The sequence below is a fragment of the Festucalex cinctus genome, chromosome 13 (genome assembly GCF_051991245.1).
Source record: "Festucalex cinctus isolate MCC-2025b chromosome 13, RoL_Fcin_1.0, whole genome shotgun sequence".
NCBI lineage: Eukaryota > Metazoa > Chordata > Actinopteri > Syngnathiformes > Syngnathidae > Festucalex > Festucalex cinctus.
The window spans coordinates 8018002-8044101 of NC_135423.1; the positions used below are offsets into that span (position 1 = coordinate 8018002).

The following is a 26100-nucleotide window of genomic DNA, read 5'->3' on the forward strand; positions in this document are numbered from 1 at the left end:
CCATCTGACTGGACCACGTTTTAAATAAGGTTTTCCTCCCCTGGATGGTGAAGGGTGCTATTTTAAAATAATTGGTGTCAGAATTGAGGGCAGGCATCATCCGCAGGAGCCTCGCAAAAGAACAACTTTACCAATTTTAGTTCCTGCTGGATGCAACGCGTCTGAATGAGTGAATTATGTTTGTATCAATTGCTCCATAGTTTGATTTTGTTCATCCACTCTTCTTATTATAACGTCGTTTCAGAAGGTGCTATAAAATAAAGTTATTAGGGTTATCATTCATCCTCAAATGTTCAATCTTTGGAAACAAATTTGTGATTCCAGTGTGTTGAACTTGAAGTACAAGGGAGTCTTCAAAGGCACACCAACGGATTTTGCACACTGCCGAGGTGGTTTCACCTCACACGCTTTAATGGCCCTCCACAGACGTGTCCTCGTTTTCAAGTCCGCATTAGGTCTGAGCTCAGCTGCATTCAGGTATTCTCTTGGGTACGATTGTGAGAAAGCAAGTCACGGACAGTCAGCATCATTCCGACGCACGCTCTCGATTCTCCATGTGGTGCAAAAAAAAACAAAAAAAAGTCCAAGTGGTGTCCGGGAAACGTCAACCAAACACATTCAACTCCCAACGACGATTAACAGTTAAGCTGTACAAATAAATTATTGTATTTTTTTCTTTCTTTCTTAATTTACTTTTTTAAATGATTATTCCTTGAATTTGTTTTTCATGACTCATTTTTTTCACTGTGTTCATTATTATAAATGTTGACATTTTACCCTATTTATAAATATATGATGGACCATTTATTATTATTATTATTATTATTGTTATTATTTTTCTACTGTTTGAATATCCATCCATCCATTTTCTTGACCGCTTATTCCTCACAAGGGTCGCGGGGGATGCTGGAGCCTATCTCAGTTGGCTCTGGGCAGTAGGCGGGGGACACCCTCAACTGGTTGCCAGCCAATCCAGATGATTGTTTTTATTTTGACTTTATTCTTTTTTTCTGTATTTGACTTGATCACCTCTATTTGATGTCTACCTTTAATAAAGTTCTTTGAGACAGCAATAAATCTTGCATGTCATTGCCCTTTCCACATCAGGAGGGTCACAGCTTGAGTTGAAGGACGGAGCAAGTGACTCATGACCAACAGCAACTATGACATACGCACCCCCCCCACACACACACACACACACACACACAGACAGACTCAAACGCACAGCCTTTATTATGCCATCCCTCATCTGTTATCCGTAAACCTTCACCCTGTTTCCTCACCTTTCATCTTAATGTTTGGCACATCACTCAGAGGGGTTCACCAAAAAATAAAATTGCTCCTTCCACACATGCACAAGCACGCACACGCTTCCACCAGCCCGTGTCCACTCCATATTACTCTTCAAGCCCCGCAAAGGCTCTGAGGGAGGGAGACTGTTATTTGTTACCATGGCGACTCAAACCCTGCGCAGCCAAATGCCAAGCCTCGCAGGACTGCCTCCATCCGTTACTATGGCTGTATGATTTAAAAAAATAAAATCAAAAATCTTATATTGCTACCGGTCATGATTAGCCCGCTTTTGCACGGCCATGTCACAAGAGCGCATTTTAGGATGCTCAAGAATGAACAGTCAAAATTCATTACAACAGTGTTTCAAACCCGGGTCTCCTGAATTGAATGGGACAGCTGATATGGCCATTTATGTATGAAAAAAAAAAAAATTCGGTTGTTTATTCGGTAAAATAAATAAATAAATAATAACATGGTCAAAAAACAAATTTCATACATTAACTCATTTGCTCCCAATAACGTGTAAATACGTTTTTTTTAATGTTCCAAGTGTCCCAAAGACGTATTTATACGTTTTGTTTTTTTGTTTTTATGCTTGAGCTGAAAGTCAGTGTGGGAGTGCTTATTACATCAAAAATGTTTGGTACCAAAACAAACCAACTTTCTGGGTTGGGTCGGTCCAATCTTTGACCATAATTGGGTTGTTTTTGACCCAACAATTTCAAGAATGTATTTATTGTTTGTTCCTGGTACATCTGACAATCTGGTGACCAAAAGTACACTAGATTTGAGACTAACTAAATGCAGGTCTAAATTTTGGCGCTGGTGGCGTAATGCTATTTTGGATTTGAGCAAGTCACAGGTAATGAACCAAACTACATTATTTTTTCTTTTTAAAAGGTCCACGAGTTTAAAGCCAACACAAAATGTCACCATAGTTTTGCAAATGAAATTAGCATTGATGTCAAAGTAATTTGAAACCTTTAAACGGGAAGTCAACACAAACAGTTCTATGCAGCGGCACTAATCTAAACGCAATATTCTAATAGTGTTTGTGGAATATGAGTTAAGCAGCAAAAATCCATCCTTTTGAATCCATGTCACGGGGCGGCCATTTTGCCACTTGCTGTCAACCGAAAATGACATCACAGTTGCTCAGGGCAGCGACCAATCCCGCTTCAGGTGTTTTCTGAAGCTGAATATATATCTCGATATTGAGAAATAAGTGTAATGTGTGGTTGACTACTTACTGATCTCCAGCTGCCTCTGAATGCGGCCCTTGCAGCGCTCGCGGTAGTCCGACTGAGTGGCGTTGTACTCCGACATCACCTCCACAAACTTGCGAGACAACGTGGAGTGCTAGGACCACACACAGTGACTGATTATGGATGTAAATTATTAAGACATATTGCAGGAACATAAACCATATTAACAATATGTGCACGTGTCTTGTTTTAAAAGATTCTTCGTATCGATGACATTATCAGGATAATTATGATGATGAAGAAGATGATTATGTTTTGATTTTTTTAAAGTCTTGTTTTTATTGATACAGGTAATTATATACTATAAACAGTTAAGTGAAATTTACACATTTATTTTAATTTTTTTTCCCTGAAATACTCCCTTGAATTACAAAGCTTAAATTACAATAAGTGTCAGGCAAATAAGTCCTTACTTGCACATCCAACTGACCCCACATTAATTTGAGACAAAAAGTCAAGTCAAGTCAAGTCATCTTTAGTAATGATACGATAATAATATAACAAAATGTCATCAGTATATTGACTGCAAACATTTACCTGTGTCTTGCGTATCCTCAAATCGGCTGATGACCTGTTCTGACTTTCTTCCTGCTCGATAGTGTGCAGAATACCTGAACACCAAAAGACCCGAGAATGAAAAAAAATAAAAATAAAAATAAATAAATTAAAATTATATATATATATATATATATATATATATATATATATATATATATATATATATATATATATATATATATATATATATATATATATATATAAATAAATAAATAAAATAAAATTGAACTCACTCTTTAATTTGGAGCGCACTTTGTTGGCCAGTTTCTTGATGTCTGCCATTAGATCCTCCAGCTCGGCCTTTGTTTCTGAGGAGAACGGACAAAGTCGACTCAGACATTCCAAAGAATCCCTTCCACGGGCGCAAAAGCAATCCGAACATAACAAGCGGCCTCCAGCTTCATCTTAATAAAGACAAACAACATGCTTGGCCTCCCCCTGCTGTCGTCTTCTCATCCCTGCAATGCGCCGCAAACACTGCACACATTTTCTCGTTTGCCGATCAACTTAAGCGCGTTACTTTCTACTTGTGCATGCAGTAACGAAGTCCAACTATATCATGACATAATTTCCCAAAATGGAGACGTCGTCCATTTGGCCGCGAAAAGCTGAAATAAGCATCCGAAGAGCAGAAATCACTTCATCTGTTTTAATCCGGCCAGTAAAAAAATATCGTAAGAAAAAAAAAAAAAAAGTGGTTACTCTGCAGATCCAGTTGCATATTAATTCATTTAAATTGTCATTTTGTTTGGAATGTTTTTCAACTTTTCATCTCACAGGGGTGTGTGTATATGTTCTGGAAGAGCGTAACCATAGAAACTCGTCATGAGGTCAGCAGAGGCGCCGTCACAGCCAGAATAGAAAGCAGGCGCGTTTCTGTGTGTGCGCGTGTTAGGGAGTCCGATTAGATTTCCCCTTCCCAGTTAGCAAACAGAAGAGGCCAACCCGCTCCATCAATTGTCCGTCGAGCCTTGTAATTGGCCGTCGGAAAGAAATGACGAGCGCGCGCGCTGATGATGAATCCGCGCGAGTGCGAGGGAAGCAAATTAGAGGGCAAAAAACGGAGGAATCAATTGAGCTGCGGCGGCTTCACACTCCGTCCCTCTCTTGAACGGAATCTTCAGGTCACGCTTGTTGCCACCATTAATACTGCGTTGCCATGGCGACGCTCGCAGCCGGGCCTCTCGCCGTTCTTCAGATTGTTTCCAAAGTGGCAGAAGACGGAGGAAAGGCAAGGATGGCGGTCGGTGTGAACACGGGAGATGAAATCAAGTCAAGTGGGGAAACGTTTCCTGCTGTGTTATCAAATGATGGAGACAGTGTCGGTCAGTCAACAACATAGCGCGCACCAAACATTGGGGAAACGCTATTTGACATCAAGTGACTGGGAGAGAATTTGGTGCGGAAGAATCCCATTCAACATCGTGAAGATTAGCTTGTCTGGGGATAGTTTTTAATGGCACTCCCTGTAGGTTTAACATCAGCTCTCAAAAGGTACAAGCAACGTGATCCTTGCTACAGCTGCTCTGAACAGTCTGCTTAGCTTCATGCTAACGAACAATGCTAAATGCAAATGAACAAGCTAAAGCAAGTGCGGATAATATCACAATCCTCACAGGCATTCATACTTTATCCCCTGTGACGTCATCCTAGCACGAAGGGAGTTTGCTCATTTGGATGCCGGTCCGGCCAGATGAACACTCCCACATGTTAGCTAGCTAGCTAGCTGCTACGACAGAAATGACAAAGATGGACAACACGGATGCATTAAAAACTTTAGGAAAACTTTTTCATAGGTTGACGTGACTGTCGGCCATATGTGTACACGCCGATATGTTTTCATATCAAGTGTGATATCATTCAAGATTGTGATTAGGGGTGGGAACCTCTGGGTACCTCACGATACGATACGCGATATGACGCCGCCGCGATTATCGATATATTGCTCAGGTAATAAATCCATGATTATCTAATATCTACAATAAAATTACTAAAGTAATTGTTTTTTCAATGAGAAAATTGTTTCTTTTTGTACCATCACTGAAAAAATATTAAACTGGTCTTCTTCACAGTGAGAACTTTAATGTATTTTTTTTAAACAAATACAAATATCTTGTTAACAGACCACATTCTCTCAACAAATGTGTGTTTTTCTTAAACACTATTGTCATGCAACATGTCCGTCAGTTACATAGTCAATTGTTTCATTTTTATAAATTAAACTGACATTTTTTTTGTGTAACATTGCAAAAGCAAATAAACAAAATTACTTAAATATTAAATCAATATTAATATTCCTCAGAAATTCTGTGCTTCAAAAAGTCGAAACATAAAATATGTTTTAAAACATTAAAACTGAAGCTGTAAGAGACATTTTTCTTAGAAACATATGCAAAACTGAGTCAGCTGCTGGACAGATAAGTAAAAGTAAACTCGTGAGTCTTCTTCGCCTGAACACTTGCATCCATTTCCCCGCCACTCTTATGAGGTGCTCCCCCTAGCGGCCCGCCAAGTGATTGCTCAATAAGTCATGAAGAAGCCGTTATAGTGGCTGTTTATTAACTACAAATATCACGATATCGATAATCTAGAGACAAAGTATCAAGATTTATCGCGATATTGATATATCGTCACACTCCTAATTGTGATTAAACTGTATTTTTCATCTATTGGCAAATGTACAATTAGTAATCCAATCAAATTGAATTATGATTCGGTGGTTGAATGGTAAGCGAATATACCAACATGGATTTGGGTTTCGAGATCAGGCTGTAGCCATTACTGTATGATTTTTTTTTTTTTTTAAATACAGTATGTGTGGGTATAATCTTTTCGTTCGTTTCGAAGAGAATAGAAGCCTTGCCTGTTCAATCAGTCATAAACGTTAAAAACAGTCTCATTTCAGTCAGTCACAGAATGTCCATATTTCTTGATCCTTTAGATATGTTGACAAAAACATCTAACAGACATCTCTTTTCACAAAACCTGGGAATGGTTTGAAAATTGCAAGCAATAGTCGTCTCCGCGGCGGTCTGACCTGTACCGTTTACTAGCAACACCTCCAGATGGCATAACAGCTAGCCAGGCACCACTTGTGACATCATCTAACAGGAACAATGAACACACACTGGCGACAACCACACTGCTACTACTCTGCAATCGACTTTTTACACCCGCTGAAATTCATGCGAGGGGGGCCGGAGCCGATCCCAGTTTGTTTAGTACAAGAGCCGCCCTGCACGGATCATCTGTCAATCACGGGACTGGCTGACTTTTTCCACTCTTACTTAATGGTACATATGGAAAATGAGAGTCAAAGAGATAGCACATAAAGCAAATAGAAATAGACATTAGCTTTTATCTGGTAAAGTTTCCTCCGCCGTCACTATCAGTCTGCTTCCTTCCGGAAAACAGTCCATCAGCTCTCCCTTGACTGTGACTGTCACGTCAGGGCACCATGACCCAAACCGATTCCTGCACTTGCAACAGCGCTCAATTTGCTACTTTTCCGATGCGCTTTCATCTCTTCTCTGTTAATATGTGACCGCTCCTTTCGTCTGTTTGCCCTGCTTATCGACTGCTCGAGAGTCCAGGCGGCGCGTTTTGAAGGTTGACCTCATCGCAAGAACGCGGACGATGGAAGGTATTTGCAGTGCGGCAGCGGGGATCACCGACGGATCACGACACAAAATCGTTTTTTTGCTAAAGCGGAATAGAGATGTTATTGAATGGAAACGGCCAGTGGGAATTAGATGGAAGTAAAGGAGGAAAGACTAACAACGTATCAGTAACAAAATGTGCAATTCCAGTCATCCTCATTAGAGTTGAAGAATCACGCCAAGCCCACACGGGAAGTCAGAAGACGAGATTTATGCTGCATTCGAGGATGGGGGGAAGTGGGACTTTTCCGAGTTCAAAGCAGGAAGTGTGTACGGGAGCCCCCTTCAACTTGGAACACTTGCAAAGTCGGAAGAAAAAAAAAAAAAAAGGACCCCGACTTCACCGACGGACTACAAGTGACGTCACTCTACAATGGCCATTCGGAAACACAGACCGTGAATGGTAAAACGCAATTTACTCGAGTGTAAAACTAGATATCTTTCTTCATTCAGAAATATTCGACATGACTTCACGTAACGCAACGTACGTTACAGTACGCCGCTATCTCCCTGCATGAAATGATACAGTCAACTACTTAAAGACCAAAACAATAAATGAAGCTAAATTGTGAGAAGGTAAGTTTGCCGGAGGTCAAAATGAGTTCTGAGGACCAAAATAAAAAACAATTTATCACTATCCGCCATTTTGGTTGTTTACTTTTGCCTCGAACGCATTCAGGTCGGAACTGGGAAAAACCAACTTGGATAAATGCGACTTCTGATCATCCTCGAATGCAGCATTATAGTTGAAGAATCACACAAAGCCCACACAGGAAGTAGGGATGCAACGATAACGGCAATATTGGGATATCGCAATATTAAAACTGCCACAATATATCATCATCGTCCTGTCATGATATTAAAAGCAACACATCTGTTAAAAAAAATAAAAAAAATAAGTGAGGTTGATTTCAATTTGTGCTGTTCTAGCACCCTCTGGTGGCTAGTATTTTAGTGCAGTTTTATTTTCACAAGGCATGTTTTGGCCCTTCTACGTTTAAAATCCAGATGAAGGGGAATGTATTGTGCTTGCGAATTGAGTCAATATGTGGAGGAACTCAATGCCTCAATATTAAATCTTAGTAGAGATTGTAGGTTGTTTATAAGCATTGTTGTTATGTACAAAAGCACAATATTGTGTGTGTGTGTTTTTTTTATATTGTGACTTTTTTTGTATCGCCAACCTCCCCACAATATCGTGATAAAATTTCGTATCGCGACCTTCACGAAACGATCATATCGTCATGTTTGGGTCTCGTTACATCCCTAACAGGAAGTCAGAAGCCGGGATTTGAACCCGCGACCTCAGCGCTTTGAGTCTGATGTGGTCACCACTTGTCCACCAACTCTTTAAAAGAAAAAAAAGAAAAAAGTTTTATAAACCCCAAGGGAAATGATTATTGAACACGAGTAGCAGACGCGTTTTTGCAGTTGTAAAATCTCAAACATAATGAGCGCAGTTGGTTTGGATGAATGGCGGTTGCCAAATAAGCTCTCAGCCTGCATGGAGGCATCTCATTTTTTTTATTTATTTTTTTAACAACTGATGGCTACAGGCCGGTTATATTTAGCAGCATAATACAATGTCGTTTCAAGCTGCAAGGAACAATCAACAGAATTTGTGTTTCTCGTGGGGAAGTTAAGGAATGTAACGCCTGACATAAACGAGGGACTACGATCCCACTTGTTGGGGCTGCATGGCTCAAGTGGTAGAGTGGTTGTCTCCCAACCCAGCAGTTGTGGGTTTGATCCCAGGCCATTGTGATTAGGGATGTAACGATATCCAAACATCACGATACGATATTATCACAATTAGAATGATCACAATATTATGGGGAGGTTAGTGATACAAAAAAGGTCTCAATATTGTAAAAAAAAAGAAAAAAAAAAAAAAAAGTTTATACTTATAAAAAACAAAAACACAATATTGTGCACACACATTGAGCTCCTCCACATATTGACGCGCTGCACAAGCACATTATTTTAAACATAGAAGGGCCAAAACATGCATTCTGAAAATTAAACTGCACTAAAAAACTAGCCACCAGAGGGTGCTAAAACTGCACAAATGGAAATCAACCTCACTTAAAAAAAAAAAAGCATAATTGCTTGAGATTAATCTTACAGCTGTCCAATAAAATAAATACTATTAAATACATTAATTACATTAAATTACATGAAATCAAGTGCAGTGGACACTGAACAGTTTGCGAGTGGTTCTTTTCTCCAACCTGTTTTTCGATCATTCGGATTGGATTGTGTGAATTTTCCTCACTGTATTGTTTTCATTTTGTTTTAATCATTGACGAAATTGTCAGTCAATTTTAGTTATCGTTATCGTCTCAACGAATGGCTTCTATTTTAGTTTTCGGTTCATTGTCGTCTGAAAAAAAAACAACAATCATTTGGGGTGCTTATTTATTTCTTAATGCACAAATTTCCCTGCCTTCAATATTGGTTGAAACCTCCAATCAAATGAAATGAAATCCACTCTCAGCTCATCTGATTTGCCATCATATTAAGACGAATATTGAAAATATAATCTAATATGTTCAGATGCTTTTTAATCTTTGTTGAATGTTGCCAGATCATTTCTTGTGCTTGCTTGTGTCGGATCTGCGTCCCTTCCGATCCACACGCAATCCAGGTGTGAAATCTGACCTTGCGGTAACGATGAAGATGCATAACACTCACTCGTCGCTTTCACAGACAAAAATGTCTTGAGGCCTTGCTGGAGGTGTACGCCGTTTGTTTACTCTATTAAAATCCATTTACTCTTATTAAGAGGCAGGGGTCGGTACCACTTAGCCATTTCTGCACTTGTCATTTCTCCTGCGCCAATTTAAGCACCCACATTGCAACTGAAAATAGACATAACGTTGTTATTTGCGATATTGACAGTGCTAATTGGTGGCTTGGGGGAAAAGAAAACAAAAAAACACAAAAGTGTTTTAAGCTTCTCACATTAGAAGGCAACTGAAAACGGCTGCATGAACTGAAAAAGTAACTTTCCGATTGATCGACCACAGAATTAACGAGCAAAAGTGGTGCAATATGGAATTCAAGATTTACTGTGGAATAAAAAGGCCTCAAAAGTCCAAAGTTCGGTCAGAATCGAAAGCAGTCATGGAAAAAGTATGGACCACTCCATTCTTTATGGCACCAAACATTTACATACCTCTTATAATTGGTTAATTAAAATGTAATTAATGTTTTATTATTTCAATTCATTAATCATATTAATTAACTGCTTAATTGTCAATAATAAATAAATCAGTACAGTACATATGCATGCATAATCATTTAACAATTATCAATTTGTTTTATTAAAAATTTAATTAAATTGAATAGTTATGATTGAAATAGTGACGTCTGTTTTTTTACATAGTGTACTTCCGAGATGTCTTCTTAATTCAAGCAATACCCCAAAAATATCACTTGGTGACAGTTTTGCTCTGGAAACACCTTCCCGTTCCCTCTTGGTTACATTTAATTTGAAAAAAGTGAACAGTTTTAATTGATTGAGCTCTTCTATTTTTGTTGATACTGATATGCTGGTTTAACACACTGCCTGTACAGTTAATAAAGCTTTTATGGTGGCAACAGTTTAAGCGTGCGATGAATTATTCAGTGCTGCTTCTTAAGTCAGCGCAAGTAGTGCACTCCATTTGCTTCATTTCAGCTCACTCCACGACGTCAAAGAGAGGATTCATAAGCCAACAAAATATCAACAAAACCTTTGAGAATCAATCCACTCATCATTTTTTAAACCAATTGGTTTAAAATCCCCGGGGGGAAGGACATTATATTGGGGTGGTTATATTTACCGGTAGTATGATGTGTCACTGCCGTTTTTAATGGCTGCTGAGATGACTGGCAGCAGCTAAAGCGGTGCTTCTCAAATAGTGGGGCGGGCCCCACTATTTCCCACATTTAAAATCATCCCCAAGGGCTCATGCATTCAATTAGTTACCAAAGACTAAAACAAACGACATTTTTACGATAATTATAGTTAGTTTTGGAAACATAAAATGTAGTTTCAGTTAGTTTATTTAAAAAAAAAAAAAAACATTTTCATTTTTATTTCATTTCGTTAAAATTGTTTTGTGAATTTTAATTTTTGTTTTTTCATTAGTTTTAGTTCACAAAAATAACCTTGACATGGACTAGTGGTTAACACTAGTGCAGAGGTGCCGATACTGCATTAAAACAGTGGTATCGGTATCGGTGACTACTCACAAGTAACATGCCGATACCATTAATTCCAACGCTAATATAGGATTTTGGATGCAGCATCTTGTGTCTTGCTGGTGCACGACATTCACTGGTATGTGACATGTTCACTGCATGCCGATCTAAGATATCCTATTGGCCCTTGAATGCTCTGAACCAATGGCAGGACAGATTTTTCATGTTGAGGAAAAAATACCTAAAGTATCGGTATGGAATCGGTAACGGTATCGGCCGATACTGCAAAGCTGGGTATCGGTATCGGGAGCCAAAAAACGGTATCGGAACAACACTAGTTAACACGCTAAACAGTTTTGGCAAGAGCCGACTGGACCATTATTAGGCATTATAGAACACTTAGACGAGATTGACATGGACTCAAGGAAGGCCTACAAAATGGAGGTGAGGGTGAATCATCTTCAACATAGTCATATTCATTATGAATTATTGTTTGCAGGCTAAGTTGTTGGTTAGTATGTTTCTTCCACAAAAGCTGTTGAGGATTGGATTTATTTGATGAGTCATCTGTGTTGGAGGACGGAAACATCTGAACACCTGCAGGACTCCGGCCCTCGAGGACCAGGATTGAGGAAGCTTGGCCTTAAATGGACCTTTTTGAAAACACATATGGAAAAACACAACAGAGCATTGTTGTGTAAAGGTATCCTTAAACAGCAATTTGTTAGTGTGGGAAAGAAAAAGGCGTTGGGAGTGTTGACATGCTGCCTTGAGAGGGTGGGTGTGAGTTGCTCTCAAGCAATCCAGCAAAAGACTGCAATTAAACCACAAATCTCCCGAGCTGTTGATGACTCAGGAGTGTTGAAAAAAAAAAAAAAGTGGGGGCAGCTAAATAATCATGATTATTAAGATCATACACTAAAATGTTGGAGTGGTTGAACAAACGGTTTATTTTGCAGATACGGTCATATATTTAGATAAACTACTGCACCACAATTCAGACATGTGTGAGAATGATAAAGAAAAATAAAATAAGTCTCATTTTCCTCTCACTTCACCTTGTGTGAAATCCCAGTGTGTGTTTATTTGTGGACTCATTTTTCTGGCAGGCGGCAGATGGAGTTTGGCACAATTAAGAGACAATGCGAAATCAATGCAGCAGGCTAAAAGTCCCAATTTTCATCTTTGAATGTAACACACAGATGAATTGTATCATAATTGCAATGGAAATATGGCTCCAAACAATTACTCGATTATTAGAATAGTTGTTGATCCATTTGATAATCGATTACTTGTCAATTAATCGATTAATTTTGGCAGCTCTAGATATGACAATTTGAAGCTGGGGTGTCATAGTATTGGTGCAGTTTATACATGACAATATTAAAAATGATCGTGGCAATAATCCGGAAGATTTTCCGTTTAAATCGCCAGCAAATCTATAAAAAGGTGATTCATCGCTCTGATGAAAGCCTCCGTGTCACGATGCCTCTTTCACGCCGTGGCCTGACTTCGATTCATGAAAAGACTCGCTTCTCTCCCATCGCTAAAAGACGTGCGGCGTTTAGCGGCCGATACGGGATCATGTTATTACTTGCTCCTTTTCAGCCTCGCTGGCCTTCCCGACGGGCAAATGAGGCTAAAATAGAGTCATGTCAACCTGTTATCAGTCAGAATCGGTCAACGGCATCAGGGAGGCGGGCTCGTTACGGCCATTCTGGCGTGATAGTCATCTATCTGCGTGGAATGAACAATCCTGACATTTGCATCAGCCGCTGATTGGTGTGCATAAATCAAACACACGCACAGACAGCATTGATCGATATCTTCCATGAGATAAACCAGTTAAAGGCCTCTCGCCTTTCTGACACCTGCACCAGTTAGCAGATCGCCGCTTCTATGATACGATATGCGATATAAGGCTCACGATAACGATCTCACGATGTGACGATGCCGTGATTATCGATATATTGGTCGGGTCATAAATCCATGATCATCTACAATAAAACAAACTCAAGACATCAACTGATGTTTTTGCAATGAGAAAATCGTTTCTTTTTGCACCATCACTGAAACATAATATTCAAACTGGTGTCTTCTTCACACTAAGTAATTTAGTGGGTTGTTTTTTTTTTTTAACAAATACAGATGACTTTTTAACAGATACCACTTTCTGTGAACAAATTTGTGTCTTTCTTAAACACTATTGTCAATGTCAGTCAGTCACATAGTCAATTGTTTCATTTTATAAACTAACACCATTTTTTTGTGTAACATTGCAAAAGTAAATAAATAAAATTACTTAAATAAAAAATTAAATTAAATCAATATTAATATTACTCAAATTGTGTGCTTCAAAAAGTCTAAACAAAACATTTTTCATTGAAACATATGCAAAAGTGAGTCAGTAGCTGGACAGATAAACACAAGTCAAAGTAAGCTGATGAGTCTTCTTCGCCTGCAGACTTGCGTCCATTTCCCCGCCACCCTTATGAGGCGCTCCCCCTAGTGGCCCACCAAGTAATTGCTCAATAAGTCATTAACAATGGAGCCGTTATAGTGGCTGTACATTGACGACAAATATCGCGATACTTGCGTAGGGGCTATCGATAATCTACCGGGAGATGAAGTATCACGATTTATTTTGATATCGATATATCATCACACTCCTATTCTTCAGGCAGGTTGGCATTAAGGGATCAGGGGGAAGTCGGGTCAATGAGGTTTCGAGGCGCATCCCTCTTTTTGAGAACAGCGTGTCCAAATCAATGAGCTGACGTGAATGAGAAGGTGTGAGAAAAGACAAACGAGGTTGCATGGGAAAGCAGAAACGATTGCGACTTGGGGAGATAAACTAAGCGGCAAGGAACAGGACAAGCTGTTCCCCTTGGAGGCTCAACGGGAGCATTTTTTGACAAATTGTTCCGCGTTTTCGAAACTTCCTGAGGGAAAAAAAATAAGTAGCAGTGGCAGCGCACAGCATCTACTCGGCTGCTGGCCAACTTTCAACAGACATTCTGCAGCCAATTAGCGGCATGGAAAACGATCGTCGTTGCTCATCTGTGTCGATGCCGGTGAGAATGTGCGACAGGCACGCTTCGATATTCTTCCACTAGATGGACAGAATGATAACTTGAAACAAATGGCCCACTTTTCATACTGAATATGTCAAAGTACATTGAGATTGTTAGGATTATTTCAGTACATATTCGAGCCATATTTTGGTACGTAAAATATGTGCTTTGCCTCTTTCACATTTCGGGAACGCTGACCTCAAGTGTGGGAAGTCTAATTAGAGCTCTGCGACACGGATTAGACTTAAAAGTGTCCGGCGGTTGCTTTGCCATGCAAGTGAATCCCTTGCAGGGAAATGCGATGGCGAGGAGGCACATGTCACGCAGATGACAGCTGATGTCAGGCGAACGCTCGCGGCGGGCAAACACTTTCTAGCAACTGTATAGTGCACCATTGCCTTCTCTGCGTTATAGGCATGTACCATGTATAGTATGGAGGACCAAAATGACCAAAATTCAAAATAAATAAATGACTAAATAAATAAATAAATAAATGACTAAAAGTGAAAATAAAAATGAATATAAAGATATAATTCGAAAATTATATTAAAAAAATAAATATAAATGGAAATAAATCCGTTTTTATTTTCACTTGGTGTCATTTATTTATTTATGTAGTCATTTATCTAAATGAATAGATGAATAAAGGACTGAATAAATAAATAAATAAATGACTAAAAAAAATAAAAAAATGACAAAAAGTGAAAATAAAAACTGATTTATTTCCATTTATATTTATTTTTTTAGATATAATTTCCGATTTATATATATTTTTTTATATTCATTTTTATTTTCACTTGTAGTCATTTATTTATTTATTTTGAATTTTGGCAGTTTTGGTCCTCCATATGTAAGCCTATGTACCATGTCTCCATGTTATTGATATCGATATCGTTATATTCCGCAACTATATCGTGCAGCCCTAATATATATATATATATATATATATATATATATATATATATATATAGATATATATTTATTTTTTCTAACAGCAGCATGATAAAACAATAACATTGTTCTGCTTTGGCTGTCAGCGCGAGAGACAAAATCATGGAAGAATCCCTGAAAAGTCGCTCAAATGAGCCTTACTTTCATCAGGGTTTGGTGATGCGAGGATGGCACTGTGTTTCCGCTTCACCTCCTCGACTTTCTCCGCCAGAGACTCGATGAAACCTCGGATTTCTTCCACCTGTCGCAAAACAGAAATAGAAAATCATTGACTGCACATCCGCGCTATGCACACAGCAAATGCAGGAAGAGGTGTTAATTAGACAAGACTCAAGTTTTGTTATGATTATATTAGGGTCAGATTGTTCATGAGAAAAGCAACCTGAGTTTTCGTGGGCAAACTGAATTTGCATCGCCTAACAAGTTAAATTGGTTGAAAGTCCAATTACAGCATGCAAAAACACTCCAATCACATTGACATATTCCAATTCAAAATAAATAAGACTTAATACATAAATAATAATAATAAATAATAAATAAGACTTTTTAAGTGCATTTTTTATTCCATCACACAGCTGCTTAAATAAAATCAGCAGCCAGGACTTGAATGCTTTGCAATTGAGAAGGGGATTTGTTTCCTGTCATTTCCTTTTTCTTCTCCTTCATTTTGTCCGTCACTTTTTGCATATTTGCATTCTTTTATGATTTCTGCATCTGGCTTCTTGTGCGTAACTCATTCACTCCGAGCCATTTTTACTGAAGCAACTTCCTTTGATCCCGGCTGTTTTACTGAATTTGGACTGATTCTGCAAGGGCCACAGAATATTAAAACATATATATAAATAATATGAAACATTGAACCTGCAAAAAGAAAGATTACATCTTCTTTCATCAGAAAAAAAAGTACATTTGTATCGGTTTCAGTTTTTGCAGCAATTAGCATTAGAATATAGCTAAGATTCATCAAAATTCACATCCAGGGTGAAAACATGGCCCTGGATGATCTCTTACACTCTGCTGCCACCTGCTGGCTGTTTTTTTTAAACAACTACCATTGCTTTAAGACACCTCTTCATGTGAGAAGCTGCATCAAAGCCTTCTGTATGCTCTTGCATAAAAAACAAACAAACGTGTAAACACGCGTGGGCTCATGATGCGGTTTTAAATTGGAAATCTTCAGCACAGGTGTAGTCTCATGGCATTTTTAAGCACATGGGTGGTCTGTGCTGGACTGGTGGAGGGAGAATGAACGATTGCAAATTTGGACCACACACAAGGCACGGAAAAAACATTTACATTTTAGACGGTTTTTGTTCTATGTAACAGTACCCCAATGCGCCAGCATCCCGACGTGCAAGTACCCCAACGTGGTGCTCAATAGCACCATCGATACATTTTTATGGACCATTTCCGATATATATGTATATTGTATGATTCACCGTCCTAGATTTATGAAAATTGGGAGGCATACCTATCAGCCTTAGACCTACAAAAAGTATTCTGTAGTCGTATGCTAAACCTAAAAGGAAGTCATTTTGATTTTATTTTGGGAATTGCACACCATCTTTGGGCTTTGGATGAAACTTTGCACACACAAGTCTTGGCAAAAACATTTTCCCCGGTCCTTGTCCTATTTGACAGTACCCCAACGTGCCAGTACCCTGATGTGCAAGTACTATTATTATTATTAAGTATTATTATTATTATTTATTTTATTTTTTTTAAGTCCGTACCCTCCCCGCTCAGACTGACATAGTGATATGATCGGTGGTCTGATATGAGAGCATGTGCTTGTCTGATTGGGTTTTGAGTGATTGACAGGCTTATCCTGCAATCATGAAAGTGTCATTCCTTGATTGACAGGCGGACCCACCAATCATGACAGTGTCATTCCTAGCTTGCGCTCACATACTGCAACTAATTACATTTTCCATTTTATTTTTGAACCAAACATAATCAAGCCCTTTTGAGGCATTGTGGTTCAAGTTCAAGTCTTTTTTTTTTCTTTTTTTTTTGTCAAGTAAAGTCTCAAGTCCAAGAAATTCAGCAGTTTTCAAATTCAGTTGTAGTTTAGAGAGCAAGCTTGTTGATTTTTATTGGACTTTTTCTTGTTTTCCTTTATAGTTGAGTTTCCATTAGTTTTAGTATTAATATTGTTTTGTATTTAATTTTTCATTTAATTTTAATAATAAAAAAATGCATTACCAAATGCACGGCCCGTCCTTAAAAACTCATTCACTGCCAGTCATTATAGAAAATTTTTACATTTCCAATACTCACATGATATTCCATTCAATAATTATATATAAACCGAATCTACCAAATAACAGAATAGACTCCCTACTTTTTGTCCCGTCCCGTTCTTTTATAATTGACAGCAGAAAAATGTAGGTTTGCCAAAATACAGCCATTTCTCCCATGGACTCTGAAACTGTGTTTATTTCCTATAAAATGGGGCTATGATGTCATCTACCGGTGGTTGGGCATCAGTAAAGTTGTTTCCAAGTTTGATATTTACAGTGGAGCATGCTCAGATTCGCCCCCATTTAGCACCGCTCTAAAAAATACAATTGACAAGTATACTTGTCAAAGGCAGTGAATGAGTTAATTAGCTTGGATTGGAATTTATTTTTTTCTCCCAAATAATAAAATTGGCTTGGGAAGGCCTCTGGGGAGAACGCGGGCTGTTAGGTAGGCCCATCGGCGCTTTCAAAGGCAGCAAACGGCGAGCGTTTAACGGGAAGATGATGTGAGCGAGCAAGGCGGCATGAAAGCAACTCCAACAAGCTGTCTCACTTTTCCGCACACAGCGCTACGTGTCGCTGAGTCACGGCGCGGCGCTCCTAAGACGACAAGAGCCAATTTCATTCGTGTGGGTTGCACAACAACAACATCAGATGCGCTCACACACGTGCACAAACACAAACAAACGCGCCGCTCCGCCTTTTCTTACTTTTGCACTTTTGATATCTGCCGCCACCTCATTTTGTGCACCTTTTATGTCCTGCTAACAAAGTCGCAGGAGCAAGCAAGATAAATGACGACTTTTTGTTGTTGTTGTTTTGGTGCGATAAGTAATGAGTGATTCGAAGGCTTGGGGCGGCAGCAAGTCCTGCATCTGTTCGCTTGACACTTGCATCATCAGTTTGGCGCTCTTGTAGCAAGAACAGAGTCCGACTGATACTAGCGATGCAACGATCATGGCAATATCATGATATCACGGTATTAAAACGGCCACAATATATTGTCGTCGACGTCAACGTCACAATATTAAATGCTGCATTTATGTTCAAAAACTCAGGTTGATTTCCATTTGTGCAATTGGAGCACCCTCTGGTGGCTCGTTTTTTTGTTTTGTTTTTTTGTTTTTTTTTAGTGCCGTTTAATTTTCACAGGGCATGTTTTGGCCCTTCTGTGTTTAAAATCAGTGTTTTTCCGATACCATTTTTTTGGCCCCGATACAATTCCGATATCAGGTTGTGCTGATACCATACAGATACCTAGTTTGTTTGTTTTTTCTTAACATGAAAAAGCTGCCCTACCATTGGTTCACAGCATTCAGAGGCCAATAGGATATTGTGGCTTGGCATGCAGTGAACATGTCACACATCAGTGAATGTCGTGCACAAGATGCTGCATCCGAAGTCCTATAAAAGTGTTGGAAATAATGGTATCGGCATGTTACTTATTAGTAGGGATGTAACGATAAGGGCAATATCGTGATATTGTGATATTAAAACTGCCACAATATCGTTGTCGTCATGTTCACAATATTTAAAGGGAACACAGCTGTTAAAAAAAAAAGTCAGGTTGATTTCCATGTGTGCAGTTCTAGCACCCTCTGGTGGCTAATTTATTATTGCAATTTAATTTTGATTAGGGATGTTTTGGCATTCTATGTTTAAAATATGTGCTAATTGTCAGATGAAGGGGAACATAATATGCTTGTGAAGCGAGTCAAAATGTGGAGGAACTCAATGTGTGCGTGCATGAACAAGTAAGCGCCTCAATATTGTTATTAGAGATTGTAGGTGGTTTACATGCATTGCTGTTATGTACATAAGCATAATATGGTACTTTTCTATGAGCTCTTTTTTTTTTTACAATAATACAATACAAACCTTTTTTTAAATATCGGCAATCCCCCCCACAATATCGTGATAATTATCATTCCTACTTATTAGTACTTGCCGATGCCAATACCACTGTTTTTTTTAGTAGCTCTTTTTTCTTTATTTTTTTTAAACAATATTGTGACCTTTTTTGTATCGCCAACCTCATCACAATATCGTGATAATGATCGTATCGTGACCTTCATATCGTGTTAATATTGTATCGTGATGTTTGGGCATCGTCACATCCCTAACTGATACTGGACGCTTATCACAATATGGCAAATGCAACCAAAAATAAAGCTAAATTTACACTTTACAACTAACTCGTAAACATCATGTGACTTGTCATGCTTAATGATAATAAAGCTAACGAGTGCACATGGAGGGACCCGGGGCTGCAGCAGTAATTTGCTTTGGCCCTCCACTTAAAAGTTTAATTAACACACACAGTCAGGGTGACGACTCACTTTGCGCCACCGTGACCTTCATCTCGTCTACATCGCCGCCCCGCCGTGATTACCTCTTCCTCACGTCGAGCTCGTTCTTCTCCGTCAGTCATTAGGAGAAAAAAAAAAAAAAAGTCTCCCATATCAGCGGAGGCCTGCCTTCACACTCGAAAGGCAGCTTTAAACATCCAAAAGTGAAATTGCAGAGAGATAACGAGATGAAGGTTTCAATTTACAGGCCAACGTCTCAGAGGAAGAGAAAAGGCAGGAAAGAAATGCGAGGGGACCAAATAACGGCACCGATCTCGCGATTATCGCAGTCATTCCAATGGAAAAAAATGCATTTTGCATCCATAGTTGTGCAGTTCAGAGAAGCAGTTGATTGCGAAAAACGTCGTTTTCATATGCACTCAGCGGTTTAGCTCATCGAACAAAAGCATGATTGGCATGCTAACTCACTTTGACTTGACCTGTAAATCAGTTTTTTTTTTCAACCATCAACTCATTTGCTCCCAAAAACGTATAAATACGTTCTATTTTAAATATGTCCCAAAGACGTATTTATACGGTTTTTTATGCTTTTTTTTTTTTTTTTTTATGCTAGAGGCATAGAGGCTGCTGCTTGATGACGTCACTTTTGTGTGACACACTTTCAAACATCATTATTCCGATTTATATAAAAATAAATCGAATTAAAATCACATTTTAAATCATCCCCAAAGGCTCACGTATTAAATTCATTACCCAAGACGAAAACAGAGGACATTTTTGCTAGCATTAGAGTTAGTTTGAGTCAGCTTTGTAAACATAAAATGTAGATTCAGTTATCTTTCATTTTTCAAAAAAAAAAAAAACATTTCCGTTTTTATTTTATTTAGTTAATGAAACTGTTTTTTTAATTTTAGTTACAGTTTTTTCCTTAGTTTTAGTTTACTAAACAAGTTTGTTGTTCCTTGATGGTGCTCATTATTACTTAAAGTAATCCATTCCATCCTGCAAAAAAAAAAAAAAAAAAAAAAAGAAGTTATTTAATACCGAAAAATATCACGTTATATTTTGTAACAACATACACTAATAATATCATTCAATAGAGTCCAACAATTTTGTCACACTTTGTCCTTCAATGCACATTGTGCTGCTCAACATACTTCTCTCTTGGATTCTCAGCATGGCAGAAATATTAATAATAATGTTAATAATAACAAATATATATTATGCTATAAAATTGCCCGTCATATCTTGCTCCTGCCCATAAGCATTTCACTACAGATACCAGCTGCATTTAAAAAGCACGTTGCCGAGTGTTGTTGTTGTTGTGCGCTGTCTCTCTCTCGTTTGACATCCGTCAAGCCTCCCACATAACGAACGCACAAGTCGGAAATTAGCAATTTGGCGTGAAGCGTCTTCCACGGGGCGGGCAGATTGAGCGCCTCGTTGTCCGTTTGTACGCTCGCATGCTGTGTTTTGGAGTCACATGGCGGCAATCAAACATGTTTGCAAGTCTGCTCGCGCATCAAAAAAAAAAAAAAATCAATATGTCGGGTGCAAAGATGACATTTCTTTAAGCTAAGTGAAAGGGACGAAATATGATATATGATAGAGATATTGTTAAATGAATAACTCGAGGTTACAGTTTCATGTTTGAGTGTGTAGGTGTACCTAATGAAATGTCCTGTGAGTGAAAGATAACACTTCAAAACAAACAAAGGTCAGACAATGCCTCTGGTGACTCTGATCACGTGGCACACACATACACGCGCAAGCGCACACACAAAATAGTCTCTGATACTGACATGAACAACCTCAAAGCCAAACAAATCGGTTTCTGTTTGCAGTCGTGTATGATTAAAGGCCCGATAAATGAAGCGCAAATGATTTGTTCTTTTTTTGGTTTTGATGGAGGCACCTGCAGATCACGAAGCAGCTTTGAATGCAAACTCGAGTATTTATTGTCTTAAGTGCTTTCATGCTTGCCAGCCAGGCATGGACAACCCAAACAACCACCTTTTGTGGCCGCCTTTGCAATGGTGATTTCATAACTTCAAAGTTAAAAACATTTAGAGGCAAAACGGTCTTCAAACAGGGGTCTCCAACCAACGGTTCGGGGGCTATTTTGTGGGCCGCACAGAGAGACAGATTATTTTTATTTTATTTTTTAAAAGTGAAGCAGCCTGAGTAAGCCAACTCACGGTGTGAGGCTTTTATTAAATTTACTGTTCCCTCCAAAAGTATTGGAATAGCAGGTTAAGTCTTTTGTTTTTGTTGTGTTGTATAATAGGGGTGGGAACCTCACGATACGATATGCAATACAAAGCTCACAATAACGATTGTCTCACAATATGACAATACCGTGATTATCGATATATTGGTCAGGTAATAAATCCACGATAAAACTACTCAAGACATAAACAGATGGGGGGGGGTTTCCAGTGAGAAAATCGTTTCTTTTTGTACCATCACTGAAACACAATATTCAAGCTGGTGTCTTCTTCAAAGTGCGCAATTTAGTGTGTGTGTGTGGTTTTTTTTTTTTAAACAAATACAAAAATCTTCTTAACAGAGACCACTTTCTGCCAAAAAATTTGTGTCTTTCTTAAACACTATTGTCATGCAACATGTCCGTCAGTTACATAGTCAATTGGTAACAGATAAATGTCTTCCACAAGTCAAAGTAAGCTGACATGTCTTCTTCGCCTGAAAACTTGCGTCCATTTCCCCGCCACTCTTATGAGGCGCTCCACCTAGTGGCCCACCAAGTAATTGCTCAATAAGTCATGAAAAATTGAGCCGTTCTAGTGGCTGTATATTAACTACAAATATGATACTTGCGTAGGCGTATTGATAATCTATCAGGATTTATCAATATATTGACATATCGTCACACTCCTACTGCTCACAGTAAGAATCGCCTGTCAGCAGCCATTAAAAAGAGATGACGGAGCCCAACTTCCAGTCGGACTCCGAGAAAGATGGCGCACAAATGAAATCATCCTGCAATCGACTGATGATTCTCAGCAGGTCTTCAAGTCTCTCCGGGGAGGAGACGGAATGACTAACCCCCCATTTCAGAGAGCCATTACGGCGTTCGATTCATATTCACGACACATATACATGACATGTACAAGAAAAAAGGAAAAAAAAAAAAAAAAACACTCCCAAGATGCAAACGTACTTGACATGCACTTATGCCTGTCTGTCATGTGGAAGAAGATGCTGCCCAATCAATAATCATTTAGAAATCAAATAAGCCAGCGGCAAGCACAATAATAATACAAATAAATCATGCCAAGTGTTGCCGTGAAAGGAAATGGCAGACAAGTTGCTAACGTGAGACCGCCAAAGGCAAATGCTCCTCACAGTAGCAAAGAGCCCCAAGTGTCTACTATAAGCAAAAACAATTAGCTACTGTAATATATGATTTTTATGTCCTTTATATTATGTATTTTATTACGTAAAAAAAATGACATGATTCTGTATTTTACAAAAATATTCTATAACGATGTGAAGCACTCGAGTATACTTTATTTGACTTTTATTTTGCAAAGGTAAGTTATATGGCAATTACGTTACCTGAAATAAGATCATAAAGGATCCGTAATGTTCAAAGTTTGAGCCAGTGTTCATTTTGACAAGAAATTTTAATTTAGTTTTAGTTAGTCTTTCGACTAAAATTAATTAGTTTGTCATAATTTAGTCATCTGATTGTATTTTAGTTTTAATCCAATTTTAGTCGGTGAAAATAAAGAGCAATTTTAGTCGACTAAATTGACAGTCCAGTCAATAATTTCCTTCAGCATACATTTTTTTTTTTTTTACATTTTTTATACAGAAAATGATAACACACCTATTTGTAACTGTAGTTTGAGACACATTTAATACAATGTGTCTTTATTAATTGTTTCAATGAAACATGTTGAACTGTCAATAACATAACTTACTTTTCACCTAAATAAAAAAAAAAGTGCATAATAGCTTGAGATTCATCTTACAGCTGCACAATGAAATAAATAGAATTAAATAAATTAATTAGATTAAATCACATAAATAAATCAAGTGCAGTGAAGACTGAACAGTTTGTGAGTGGTTCTTTTCTCCAACCTACGTTTCGTTCCGTCGGATTGGATTGTGTGAATTTTCATCACTGTGTTGTTTTCATTTTCATTGTGCTCATCTGAAAAAATTGTCAGACAATTTTAGTTATCGTTATCGTCTCAATGAATGGCTTCTATTTTTTAGTTTTCGTTTCATTTTCATCTGAAAAAATATTTTCGTGGCGAAAATTAATTAGCACTGGTTTGAGTTTGGACATTAATTTGCTTTTCATGAATTCCAATTTAATTTACAAAAAACAAAATGGTGAAATATTGTTGTGATTGCCAAGGAAGCCCAATCATCATCACCATTGGAGGTTCTACCAATTATGAAATGAAAGTCATTATTGAACTTCTATGAAAGGACAGAACTCTTTCAAGTTTAAATGTCAACGTAATAATAAATTTAAAAAAAAAAAAAGGGAGAGAACCGTTCACCTGCTCAAAGAATTCATCCATGAATCCTTTGTCCATCCCGACGGCCACTTCATCCTCCTCCTCCGTCGTCTCCTTCCCCTGCGAACAAGAAGAACGCAAACATTCACGCCTTCCTCCTGCATTAGACATGACTCAAATCTGTGTCAGCTGCGCTGAGAGTGCAAGCAGATTTATGATCATAATAGAGCAAAAGTAACATTCATTATGTATGTTTGCTCGCTCGCATATTGAAATTCTGATCATGAATTGTCTCCTTCTAGAAGTGAAGAAAAAAAAAAAAAAAAAAAAAAAACGCTCACAGGCTCTACTTCAGTAGAAATACAGATGCTTGCAGAGGGGAAACAAAAAAACAAACAAAATCCAAACAGTGGTTATTTTCTGCTTGCTATCATACAAAGCAGCCAGCCAGTCCAACCTTGGCACTGTCAGAGAGATATTCACGAGTGAAGAGTATGGCAAGTTGTGGAGAAGTGGATTGCATCATAACGGGGTGGTTAAAACTACCGCTAACTGTGTGGAATATCATACAGTAACTAATATCCGAGTTAACAACTTAACAAGGCTGGAAGTCAACAATTTTACATCTCAGTTTCAGTGAGGGGGAAAAAAATGCATTTTGTGTCTCATCTAAATACGTAGAAAAGCAAAAGTGAGATGGGCTGGATGGATTGTTTTGATTTGTTGCTCTTTTGGTCAGAAGGATTGTTTGAACCAGACTACAAACTTTCTCCTTTTGCAAAAGGAAACTCGGACTTAGTCTGTGTTCTTATATCTTGTCTCCAAGTGGATTTTCTGCTTTAAATTAACCCTGACAAGCGTTGACTGCTATCTGGAGAAACATGTAAGTCGCTCTTAACTTAAGTAAGGGCAGCACTGTACTTCTTCAATGATGATGACAGCAGCCTTACTTCTTTTTTTTTTGAGAGCGCTCAGTATTGTTCATTTGGCAGTCTTACCGATTCAACACATCATTGCTCTCGCTTTGTTGTGCCTGTGAGTTTGTGCTCATGAATTCACCTGTATGAAGTCTATGTAGAAAGGATTAGAAAAGGGATGCTTCCGACGACAATGACTCAAGGTCTAACAACTTTAATTCCTAAACAAAACAAAGACATTTCTCTGATTGATAATTGGCGTCCCATATCTTTGCTTAATAATGATTACCTGATATTTGCTAGAAGATTAAAAACCATACTGAATTCTATTATTGAGGAGACTCAGTCAGGGTTTATGCCCAAAAGACACATAACAAACAATATTAGGCTTGTTTGGGATGTTTTGGATTATTCTGATGTACTAGAGGATAATGGCTTTATTTTGTTTTTAGACTTCTATAAAGCATTTGATACAGTGGAGCATCAGTTCTTAATACACTCTTTAAATAAATTTGGATTTGGTCACTATTTTTGTTCTGCTATGGAAACCCTCTATAAGAACGGCAATAGTTCTATTAAATTGTCTGGTGGCACTTCTCCCCGATTTGAGATCTCTAGAGGTATAAGACAGGGCTGTCCTGCCTCCCCATACCCTTTTCTGATAGTCGCGCAAATTATGTCTCATCATATTAAAGCTAGTGCTGTTGAAGGCATCTCTCTTCTTGGTAAAGAATTAATCCTGACGCAATTGGCGGATGACTCAACACTTTTTCTGAAAAATGAAAAGCAAATTCCTGTGGCCATCAAAGCTGTTCAGGAGTTCTCAAGAGCCTCAAGTTTATGTCTGAATATTAACAAATGTGAACTTATTGCTATTAAGGACTGTGACAAGTCTGAATTGTATAGCATTCCCATAAGAGCTGAAGTGAAATATTTAGGTATTGTAGTATCAAAAGATGAAAGAGTGAGATGCACCGCAAATTTTAACTCAATTATTAAAAATACACGTACTAAATTGAATCAATGGCTTTTACGAGATCTGTCGCTGAGAGGTAGGGTTTTACTCACCAAAGCAGAAGGACTCTCACGTCTCACATATGCGGCTATGGCTCTTCATGTCGATAAGGAGATTAGCAAGAGGATTGAA

At 38.3% G+C, this 26100-nt stretch overlaps 1 protein-coding gene across 6 annotated transcripts in view; it reads right to left on the minus strand.

Moving 5' to 3' along the window:
• Positions 1–26100, minus strand: part of stx1a (syntaxin 1A (brain)) — a 44181-nt gene that overhangs the window by 9058 nt on the left and 9023 nt on the right. For all 6 annotated transcript variants that reach the window (XR_013287997.1, XM_077541670.1, XM_077541669.1 and 3 more), the window contains exons 2-6: positions 24079–24156; positions 15130–15229; positions 3350–3424; positions 3096–3169; positions 2544–2652 (exon numbers count right to left, since the gene is read on the minus strand). Coding sequence is in view for 5 of the 6 variants with exons in the window: in XM_077541670.1 (XP_077397796.1) it covers positions 2544–2652; positions 3096–3169; positions 3350–3424; positions 15130–15229; positions 24079–24156 (436 nt within the window). In the remaining variant the exon portion in view is untranslated. The remainder of the gene's footprint in view (positions 1–2543; positions 2653–3095; positions 3170–3349; positions 3425–15129; positions 15230–24078; positions 24157–26100) is intronic.